Below are 12,164 nucleotides of genomic sequence, written 5' to 3'. Positions count from 1 at the left end.
TATTGCATTTATTTGATTCATGATAGTCCTTAATATGTACTAAAATAACTTCATACATTTAGAATTATTTCTAAAATTGCAAGAATTTACAAAAAAGAAAGTTTTGGGTAAGATATTAGCATCATTCTTAAATCTTACCTGTTAATGCCCAGAAAGACTTTCCTACATATTCTTGTGTCAAGACAAAAGACACTAGAGACATTCCACCATTCATAATCCCAACAATGAAGCGTGACATTGCAAAAATTTCATAATTTGGAGCAAATGCTGTGACATATCCAAAAATGACATCGAAGAACAGACCTGAACAAAACAGAGTATAAAAATCTGGTCTATCAGTCTTCTCAAATAGTGTAAATTCAGAAAAGAGGGAAGGAAGGAAGGAAGGAAAAAACAGGACTGAATTATTTACTGTAACTAGTGTTCTAAAGGTAGTATCTCTGGGGATTCACACACTTGGGGTTACAAACATCTCGGGTAACACGAGGCCTCCAAGGGGCTCCAAATTGTTAGTATCTATTACCTCATCTTCAAGTCACACACCTGAGGTTTGTAATACCAAGAATGGATATTTACAAGAGGAAACTTACCTTTAGGCAATACTATCATTCAACACTAGACCCTTCAACTGGACGTACAACTACAAAATAAATGACCATGACATGAGTTATCAATTGTAATCTGAAAATTAAGTCCCAATCAATTAACTCACACCAACACTCCTACCAGCAGGAGCTACTGGTAACGAGATAATGTGACTGGTTGATAGCAACTCAGCGATAGCACAATAATCACGTAACCTCAGTGTTCTAAAATATACTCTAAATCAATTAACAAAACAGTTTAAGAAAATTACCATCTGCAGAAAATGACGATTACTCAACTAAATTTCTTCCTTCAAAATTAAGTACAACCATTGGCCTACAATCTTCAGTTCTGAACTTTAGCGCTAAAGGGATGCTTCATACAACAATTTAGAAATCAGGAAATTGAGTCCATAGGGAACCATCGGCACAACTATTTTATTTCATAAAAGGTTAAAAATGCAAAGAGCAACTATAATTTAAGAAAATACAACTGTGCCTCAAGAACTTCTTAATGCCAGCTGGCAAAGGGACAGAGAAGTAGTGCACAGAGGTTACAGGTAGCTCCCGAGCCTGGCATGTACATTCTAGTTCTCCAAAGAGAGTCACGTGAAGTCTCTACTAAAAGCTTATGTCATCCTGAGCTGCATAATCACTGAGAGATGTACATATGGATGACATCAATGGAGCTGTGGATATGTACTGAAAATATGTTTTAAAGTTTACCAGAGAGGAAAACAGGTATTCTTCCAGACAGCAGATTGGATGTGTATATCTCTGTCAAAATGTAAGTTAAGCATCGTAAGCCAACACAGTGAAATCCCAGTTTACATACAGAGTCAATAGGAAAGGCAGCACACCATAGAATAAACTACAAGGGGGTCATCATGACTCTGGGGTACAAACAATGAACTTGGAGAAAGCAAGGAAGACACCACTTTATCCTGCACCTATGAAGTAATCGAGCAGTATGATTACACACATGAAAACGGGTTCTCAAGTAGGCTTGGTTGAAAACACTGCAAAGGACATGTTGGGTGAGATAGGCTAACTTCCAATCTAAATAAGTTTAAGTTAAATTTAGTCTCTAGGAATCATGTTATGATTTTGTTTTATATGTAACCCTTCTAGTTCCGTTATCCTTACTCACTCGTTCTTAAACCTTGATCTTTGATAATAAACTTATCATTGTTTTCACTGTAAATATATCTCAGTGCTATGGTATTATACAAGGAGATGATGCTTAGTTGAATCAAACAAGTTAGTGTGTACATTGTCCCCTGGGGGACAGCAGGCCTGGTATTTCTGTGAGTGTTCAGAGGATAAGGGGCTGGACACTTCTGGGGAATGCTTTGAAGGGGCTCAGGGACTGAGTTACACCTATTGTTAACCTGCTAGGCAAAGTAAGGGTTGGCATAACAAACTGGAGGTGTCAGGGAGCTGATACCCATTTAAAGCACAGCAAGTCTCCCTCTTGCTGGAGGCAGGAAGATAAGGTGACTCTCAGCTCTGGTACTCCAAGAATCATCACAACAAGGTTTTACGGTAGTAATACACAAGTTAAGGAGATATAACTAAGTTTCTGGAGAAGGAGGAACTGTAAAAAATCAAGATGGAATTAAAAAACTCAGGAGAAAAGAACCATGATAAAGAAACTATTGATAAGGCTTCTTTAGAGCATATGGAAGCACTGTAGTATGTGTGTGATCAATCTTGAAAATATCAGGCCAGGACATAGACTTTCCTTATTACTCAAAATGGTTTGGATGCTATCCTTTATCCAAATAGAGTCCCTGATGCCAGGTGGTTTTGTGCTACACAAAGGGGTCCTAGAAAAGGAAGTAATCTTTTCTGAGAAAAGCAGAAGCAGGCCCAGGATTTCAATGGGACTGATTGAGAAATATTATAGGGATGGTAAAATGCTACCTCAGTTGTGAAGTTGCAAGGGAGTGTGACTGAAACTGACTTTCAAAAAAAAAAAAAACCTGAGAAATGAATTCCAATGGGATGAAACTGTGCTGTTTAGACTACACATTAATATATTTTGACGTCTTGCCCTGAGACGTGAAAAGCTGCTACAGAGAATTAGTCCCAGTACTGCTAACTGTATCTAGACAAAAGACAAAAGTGCATCTGAGGAAGTGAGCTGTAGCTCACGAAAGCTTATGCTCTAATAAATTGGTTAGTCTCTAAGGTGCCACAAGTCCTCCTTTTCTTTTTGCGAATACAGACTAACACGGCTGTTACTCTGAAACCTGTATCTAGACAATCTGCTTTAGTTTAAGTAGTAGGATTAGTGATTTGGGATCCAAATGTTCAAATCATAGAAGGGCTGGATTTCTCACACACTGGAAACAGTGTCTCTTGAGGAGCTCAAATCACTTTAAAAGCACTAGAGGGACAAGGTGGATGAAGTAATATCTTTCATTGGATCAGCTTCTGTTGGTGAAAGAGAAAAACTTTCAAGCTTATAGAGTTTAAAATAAGAACACTCATGACACAATAAGAAGAAAATATATTGTATTATGTGCTGGAGAAAGACTTAGCTTTACACATCTGAAATTGATGGGTCTATGTGTTGCAAATTCTACCAGAAATTGCAACATATTTTCTCATCTTCTTATGGATAAGCAATGATTTGTGAAAACCCACAGTACCAACTCTCCTTATAATAGACAATAATTACTGGAAGGCTGGAGAATGTAAGTCAGGTTGCATTATAGCTAGCTAAGAAGTAGTAAATTCAAAATCCTATGCTGAGGTCTCAAACATGAAGAAAACTCTGGAAGTTTAACATATTGTGCTATACAATATAGCCAATTTGAAAATCTTTGAACTAGGAAATAGATTCAAAAAACAAAACAGACAGACCACAAGTTCAAATGGATTTTTTTTAAACCACAGCTGGTGGAACACCACAATCAACACAAAATAAAACAAGCTTTCTTTCCAAATACTCTTGCCTCAAAAATATTCTTGTCCCCATCAAAGAAATAAACTTCTAACTGAAAAGCACGATGAAATGCATATACTGTGTACTCCCAATGGAAAAATATTAAATGCTCTTATTCTGGCCCTCATTTCCTACAGATTCAGATATTATGTCCAAATTGAAAACGTATAAGAAACAATTATTTTACTTTTATCTTACCTGACATGTAAACTGGTTTCCTGCCCAATTTATCAGACAATGGTCCAAAAATTATATTTCCAATAAGCAATCCAGAAAAATACAAGGATGATGCCAGGTTTACTTTATAGGCTTCATGTCTGATTAAGTACCACTGTTGAAAATAAAGGAATCTGTAGTTTAAAAACAGTAATATAAATTCATTGGCTTCCTGAAAATATTGAAGAAAACTTAATACTTTTACAACTATGAAATATCTCATGCCATTATTCTGTATTCTGACCTTGTGTTATGTTCAACTGAGTTTTGTTTAAAGCTCCATGGCAGATTATGGCCCAACAACTTTTTAAATTTACATACTTCTGTCAAGAAGTTTCATTACAATATATTTCTCATGCTAAGTTTCAATGTTATATGTTCAAGCAAAATAGAAATGTATCACAACAACTTTGGCCCATCAACAGCAACACAGTCAAAGTTATTAGAAATAGGAGATACTGACTTTTTAATAGCATGAACTGGAAATCTTCAGACTTGTTTCTGAAGCACAGGCTTACAATAATAATATGCTATTAAAGCCATTTTGACAGTTTAAAATGGAAAAATAGCAAAAAAATGTTCATCAGGGACAAAGCAATAAAAGATATGCTTTACTTGACTATTGTCTTACCCAGAACAGTGTTACTCAGACCACCAGAGGTCCATGGAGCCTTTTCTGGTAGTCTGCAGAATAAAACACTGAAAACCAAACAGAAAGGGATCAAGGGATTGCACAGGAAGGTGGTGTAAGAGAATCGTTCTCTTATGAGAAGAAGTTTGAGAACCATTAATCCATATTACTCTATTTCAGGGGTTGGCAACCTTTCAGAAGTGGTGTGCCGAGACGTCATTTATTCACTCTAATTTAAGGTTTCGTGTGCCAGTAATCCATTTTAACGTTTTTAGAAGGTCTCTTTCTATAAGTCTGTAATATATAACTAAACTATTGTTGTATGTAAAATAAATAAGGTTTTTAAAATGTTTAAGAAGCTTCATTTAAAATTAAATTAAAATGCAGAGCCCCCCGGACCGGTGGCCGGGACCCAGGCAGTGAGAGTGTCACTGAAAATGAGCTCGTGTGCCGTCTGCGTGCCATAGGTTGCCTACCCCTGCTCTATTTTGTAAATGCAGAACAGAATTTATTTCCCCTTGCTTTGCAAAAGGAGAATCTTTGGGTGAGGTGGTTCTGCAATATACAAGCTGTACAAAATATCAGCCACTTTTGAGATTTCCTGTTAGCACACCATGTAGGCACAACAGATTGTGTTAAAGAAGGAACTAGACTTCCTAACTTACATTTTTTCGTGAATTTACTTCAATTATATTAATTTTAAAGATACATTTAAAAACAAAAACACAAAGGAAAAACCAACATCTAAATACTTGATAGGTCATGATTACTCCTATGAAGTCAGACAGACAATAGAGTAAATTCACATTTGGACATTTAATATATACAATTTGGTTATTTGTTCAAAAATCATTTTGTATCAAAGAAGTCCTAACCACTGACAGCTATTAGGTGGCCTATATCAGGAGTTCTCAACCAATAGCTGGTGACACCCTGGAAGATCACAAAAAAAGTTTTAGTGGGCTTGTAATCTACCCTCTTTCTCCTCATTTTTCCCTTGCATTTTATATATATACACATTGTGACAAAGTTCCGAGCCTGTAACTGTGGGTCCCACACTTCCTGGCGGATCCAGGGGCCTCAGAAACTCACTAAGGTCCCAATGTGACCTTTCTTTCACAGGGTAGTGGCAAGAGTCACAGCCTATTGAGTTACTTTCATCACAGGCCAGTATGGGAGACGGAAAGGGGAAATACCCCACAGTCTTTGTTGCTCCGTAGAGCTCAGTACGCACAGTTCGGCCTTCTGAATGGACCGAGTCTTGCTTCCTCCCTCAAGGGGATCTCTGTAGAGTATGGGCGGGGGGGAACCCGGGCCCACTCTCTACCCCAGGCTCCAGCCTAGGGACCCTAATGGGGCTTTGCCAGCCCACTTCCCGGATCCCAATAGGACCACTCTCTTATATCTTTGACCGCACTCCTGTCCCTGTTATTTCATTAGCTGTCCCCCGTAATCATTTGGTTTCCAGGTCCTGTGGATCCCGCTCTTAGGCTGGGAAGGATCCTTTAGCAGTGGATCCTTTAGCCCGTGCACTTCCTGGATCCCAATAGGATCACTCTCTGGTATATCCTTCTCGTCTGACTCCGTCACAACATATATAGTCTCTAGCCCTTGAAGTTTCAGAGATAACCTTGAAAATGTGCACCAAGCATAAACTGAAACAATGATACCAGCCTGAATCTACAGACAGCCTGCAAGAGCAACTCTGAAAGGTATGAGCTGCCCCTTTTATCTATTCTGTATCCACAGAATTTGACTTTTTTCCCAATATGCCATGGAATTCAGCATTTCATTGTTTTGTTTTAGTCAGAGCTCAGTATTTTGGTTTGGTCCCCCTGCCCTGCTGGCTGTTGCCTCTGCATTCTCAGCTTTTACTCAGGGGAAGATATTTGGATTATAGGGCACGCCTCCTGCACTGTTCCATAGAGCCAAACAGCAAGGCAGACATGGCTACCCTCCATTTCTTCCCTCTTCTATGGAATTGGCTCTTTCAGCCAGACTTTCCTCTCTGCTAGCCTCTGACCAAAATGCACATCAGAATACTTATCAGCTATTACACTGCTTCAAAAGGGTGGCTGCAATATCTGACAAAGGATTCAGGGGCATACACATAGCCACTAGAAAGAGAGGACACCGCCATTTGAAGGCTAAACATACAACTTTCCAAAATAATTCTTCAATCAAAAGTTTACAAAATCAGGTGACCTTCATTATATGGCAATGCTGTAAACATGAAAGCCCTTGGAGAATCATACTTGGTGTCATCCCAAATAACAAATGTCTCAAAGTCTCATAACTAGGGAACCACTGTTTGTTCCCTTAGTCTCAGATATGAGAATCAAGTGCTGCCAGGCCAATCAAAGCACTGTGCCCTCTTCAATATCAGTCAGCAAGATGACAAATTAATGACATGGCTGCTGATGTTTGGAAACAGATGTTTAGAAGCCAGTAGTTCTCAACACAGAAACTTTCAATATTTGTCCACTATGAGCAGCATGGACTTCCTGTTTTGCTGTCCACTGAGATGATCACTACAAAGGAAAAATATCTTTGAAGCTTTCGTTGGGACCAACTGGTATCACTGTACTTGATATTCAACACTGACGATGCCAGAGATATGACAGGAAAACACACTGGCTTTACATCCAGGATAGCATACCAAGCCATTGGAACACGTCGATCAATTCAAGGGGAAGCTTTTGGCAGCAAAGAGGATGGCAACAGAACTGAAAACTGGTACTTGGAAGAGGTTGTAGTTATGAACTTTACAACCTCTTATCTATATTATGTGAACAAAAGGGCATTCAACATGAGCAACTCCTCTTCCACAAAGAAGTTTGTTGGTTTTTACTCTGAAGTTTTTAATTTCTTGTCTGAGCTCAGAGAAGACCTTTTAATTTGGCTCTATCCTTGCAGATCAGCATTCGATTATTCTGAATACTTCTTTCCAGGAATGGATGACGACATGGGCTCTCAAACTGGGAATTCCGAAATCCTGGAGTGGGGGTGAAGGGCTGGGTTTTCATAATTCCTGGGAGGTTGCAACCACCTTGTACTTCCCATATTGCTAAATGGGAAGAGAGACCCTGGGTTAAATGTTGCCGTATCAGGCCAAGTTTGAGAACCACAGGCCTACATGAAGTGTGCTGGCATATTCAGCCCAGGTCATAGTGATCTGGTGTCCACATACCTAAAACCACTACCACAATTATCACAAAGTGACATTGTTGTTGTCAGTCTCTCTAGAGAGCTCAAACTAAACAGGTATGGAAGTGAACTATCCTCTCCATCCCTAGATGTAGCCTCTTCAGGTCACAGTTAGAGCAAATTGAAGGGGAGTGTGGGGAAGCATGAGTATCATATGAGATGCATGACATCTGGCAGTCTGAGAAAATAAGCATGGAACCCCAGGATGCCATTTTCGCACATATAGTAACTCCTCCCTTAAAGTCGTCCCGGTTAACGTTGTTTCGTTGTTACATTGCTAATCAATTAGGGAACATGCTCATTTAAAGTTGTGCAATGCTCCCTTATAACATTGTTTGGCAGCTGCCTGCTTTGTCCACTGCTTACAGGAAGAGCAGCCCGTTGGAGCTAGGAACTTGGTGCGGGCTTGGAACCAGGGTGGACCAGCAGCCCTCCTATCAGCTCCCCGCTCCCCTAAGTTCCCTGTGCGGCAGCCACCCAGCAGGCTATCGATTGCCAGCAGTTCAGCTGTCCCTCCCCACACTGCCATGTGCTGCTCCTACCCTCTGCCTTGAAGCTGCTCCCAGGTGCCTCCTGCTTCCTGTGCGGGGGGTTGGGGGTGGGAAGAAGGGAGAGGGGGGCTAATGTCAGGGTGTTCCCCTCCCCCCTGCTCCTGCCCCCCGCCTACCCCTTCTCCATATAGAGCAGGGTGGGGATATGACAGGGCTCAGGATGGAGAGAGCTTGCTGGCTGCAGCTGCTGTCTCAAGTTCCTGATACACTTAAAAAGGCAATGCATTTCTCTCTCTCTCTTTCACACACACACATATACGGTGTATGTCTCTGTCTGCCATGCTGTCTCCCCTCCCTCCATTCGTGCTGCCTTGTAGTGTATGAGGCTACATTAACAATGTGTTAACCCTTGAGGGCTCAGCCAAATGCTAGTTCATCATTTAGCAGTAAGGCATCCCCTGGGAAATATCCCACCCTCTAACTTCACCTCCTCAAGGAGCTTGACAATCATCATTGCTGTGTACAGTATTAAACTGTTTGTTTAAAACTTATACTCTGTGTGTGTATATATATTTTTTCGTTTGGTGAAAAAAATTCCCCTGGAACCTAACCCCCCCCCCCCATTTACATTAATTCTTATGGGAAAACTGGACTGGCTCAACATGATTTTGCTTGAAGTTGCATTTTTCAGGAACATAACTACAACATTAAGCGAGGAGTTAGTGTACATATTTCATATCTGAACTTTAAGGAGACTGACCAACTACTGCAAATTCACAGTAAAATATTCCATAGCCATCTTCAAAGGATCCACACAATCAAGTCCTAGCATCTTTTGCAGAACAGATTACACACACACAGTTACTGTTGCTTGTGTCCATAATATGGAAAATAAATAAAATGGGAAGATCTCTAAAAAAATATTGATAACCATCCCATTAATTTCAAGAAAATTACAGAGATTTTTTTAATTACCACCATTAAATAATGTATAATATAAATTGATAACAGTTCAGCCCTACTTTCCAAGTGACTTGGCAAAATTCATAAAATGATCTGATCATGACAAAATTGTAGAAAAAAGAAATAATTAAAAGTCATAAGCTGAAAAACAAAAGTATATGATAAATAGTGGCAAAGATCAAGTCTTATTTTATATTGTAAAAACATACTATCAAAACATTAAGAAATGGATTTTAAATCCAAAACTCTGTAATCAATCAAGTAATTATAAATGATGTATGTTTAACTGACTTCTAGATGAAAATTATTGTAGTTAAGTACAAAGCCTGAGAAAAACTAAAAATACTGCCAAATCTTACTGGGTAACAAATCATTGGGTCAACCATGCAAAATGTTGACAGCAGGCTCTTTATGTTTACACTGAGAACGTATTATGTAGTCCTTACTACAGAAGGTAAAGCCCCTCTTGAATAAATCTGGAGCTCTGCTTGAGGAAAAACAACAGAGTTTAACATTGGTTAAGTGACTAACAAAATGTCAAATTTCAGAGTGGTAGCCATGATAGTCTGTGTCGGCATCTGATAAAGTAGGTTTTTGCTCACAAAAGCTTATGCTCAAATAAATTTGTTAGTCTCTAAGGTGCCACAAGTACTCCGAAATGTCAAATGGAATGCATAATGACTACATTTTAACAGCTGGACCTCATTTCAGTCTGTGGCTAGAAAGTTTTGGATTTGAAATACATAATGAAGTCCTTGATATGTAGGTGAAACATCAGTATAAAAATACATTAAGCTATATCCAGGCACGTTTATCCAAGAAGAAAGGATCTGAGCTACAGGAGCCATCGCCTTGATAGTAAAATTTAAATGTAAATGATCAAAACTTGCATTGTAAATGTTAGGGTAGCAACTCTAATTATGGCAGAGAAAATATCTTCACTTACATATCCCTAATTCAGATATTTAACTTTTGGGGTGAAAAGTCTCTCCTCTGCTGAGTGGTCCATAAACAAAACAAGGGAAATTGGCACAAACAAACTGAGTCCTTTGGGTGGGGCGGTGAGGCGGGTAGAATGCTTCCCTCTTGGGTTCTATCAGAAGCAGGTCCTCTGTTCCCTCAGGGAGGGACCTTTGGGCAGTTGTTATAGGAAGAGATCCTGCCTTTCCTCAGCTCTGTTCTCAGGAGCTGCAAGTCTTCTCTCTTCCCTGGTCTGCCCCAAGGGTACGTCTACAGTATGAAATTATATCGAATTTATATAAGTCGATTTTTCAGAAGACATTTTATACAATCAATTTTGTGTCCCCCCACGAAGCGTGTGAAGTCGGTGGAGTGCGTCCACAGTACTGAGGCTAGCATCGACTCTCGGAGCGGTGCACTATGGGAAGCTATCCCACAGGTCCTGCAGTCTCCGCTGCCCATTGGGTTAAGCTCCCAGTGCATGATGGGGCAAAAACAGTCTCACAGGTGTTTCTGGGTACATGTCGTCAGCCACCCCTCCCGCCGTGCAAGCTACGGCAGACAATTGTTTCACGCCTTTTTTCTGCCATCATCAACTGTACACCACCGCTTCCGCTGCCGCTCTGCTCTCCTGCAGCAGATGGTGCAGTAGGTCTGCAAAACTCTGCTGTCCTGCAACTCGTACAGAAGGCCTGAAAGCCATCTTACACCATACACCGCTGCTTCCACTGCTACTCTGCTTTCCTGCAGCAGACAGTGCAGTAGGTCTGCAAAACTCTGCTGTCCTGCAACTCGTGCAGTATGCCATTGTAAACCCTACACCACTGCTTCTGCTGCAACTCTGCTCTCCCACTCTCCTTCATTTCACGCCTTTTTTCTTGGATTATCTGTGCAGGCGCCATAGCACAGCAAGCATGGAGCCCGGTCAGCTCACCACTGCAGTTGTGACCATTGTAAATACCTCGCGCATTATCCAGCAGTATGGGCAGAACCTGCAAAACCGGGCAGGGAAACGACGACAGTGCGACTACGACAGTGATGAGGACATGGACACAGAAGTTCCTGGACGCACGGCACGTGGCGATTGGGACATCATGGTGGCATTGGGCCAGGTTCATGCCATGGAACGCCAATTCTGGGCCCGGGAAAAAATCACAGACTGGGGGGACTGCATAGTGTTGCAGGTATCTGATTACCAGTGGCTGAGAAACTTTTGCATGCGTAAGGCCAACTTCATGGAACTTTGTGACTCGCTGTTCCCTGCCCTGAAGCACCAAGATACCAAAATGAGAGTAGCCTTCACAGTTGAGAAGCAAGTGGCAATAGTCCTGTGGAAGCTTGCAACATCTGACAGCTACCGGTCAGTCGCGAATCAATTTGGGGTGGGCAAATCTACTGTGGGGGCAGCTTGATCCAAGTAGCCAAACCAATCATTGACCAGCTGCTATTCAGGGTAGTGACTCTGGGAAATGTGCAGGCCATTGTGGATGGCTTTGCTGCAATGGGCTTCCCTAACTGGGATGGGGCCATAGATGGTACGCAGGTCCCTATCTTGGCACTGGACCACCAGGGCAGCCAGTATGTAAACTGCAAGGGGTACTTCTCGATGGTGCTGCAAGCACTGGTGGATCACAAGACACGTTTCACTGACATCAACGTGGGATGACTGGGAAAGGTGCATGATGCTCGCATCTTCAGGAACTCTGGTCTGTTTGAACAGCTGCAGGAATGGGCTTACTTCCCAGACCAGAAAATAACTGTTGGGGATGTTGAAATGCCTATAGTTATCCTTGGGGACCCAGCCTACCGCTTAATGCCATGGCTCATGAAGCCGTACACAGGCAGCCTGGACAGTAGTAAGGAGCAGTTCAACTATAGGCTGAGCAAGTGCATAGTGGTGGTAGAGTGCGCATTTGGCCGTTTAAAAGCATACTGGCGCAGTGTACTGACTAGGTTACATCTCAGCAAAACCAGTATTCCAATTGTAATTGCTGCTTGCTGTGTGCTCCACAATCTCTGTGAGAGTAAGGGGGAGACATTTATGGCGGGGTGGGAGGTCGAGGCAAATCACCTGGCGGCCAATTTCGTGCAGCCAGATACCATGGCAATTAGACGATCACAGCAGGGCGTGCTGCGCATCAGAGAAGCTTTGAAAACCA

General features: G+C 41.4%; 1 protein-coding gene across 1 annotated transcript in view; it reads right to left on the bottom strand.

Annotated features, from left to right (window-relative positions):
* The window catches only part of LOC140914785 (solute carrier family 22 member 15-like), a 63,332-nt gene that overhangs the window by 43,175 nt on the left and 7,993 nt on the right, over positions 1–12,164 (bottom strand). Inside the window, exons 3-4 of the mRNA XM_073353442.1 lie at positions 3,736–3,868; positions 139–303 (exon numbers count right to left, since the gene is read on the bottom strand). Coding sequence (XP_073209543.1) covers positions 139–303; positions 3,736–3,868 — 298 coding nt within the window. The remainder of the gene's footprint in view (positions 1–138; positions 304–3,735; positions 3,869–12,164) is intronic.

The sequence above is a fragment of the Lepidochelys kempii genome, chromosome 7 (assembly GCF_965140265.1).
Source record: "Lepidochelys kempii isolate rLepKem1 chromosome 7, rLepKem1.hap2, whole genome shotgun sequence".
Lineage (NCBI taxonomy): Eukaryota > Metazoa > Chordata > Testudines > Cheloniidae > Lepidochelys > Lepidochelys kempii.
The sequence above is the reverse complement of the archived record's forward strand: the minus strand, read 5'-3'. Positions and strand labels throughout refer to the sequence as shown.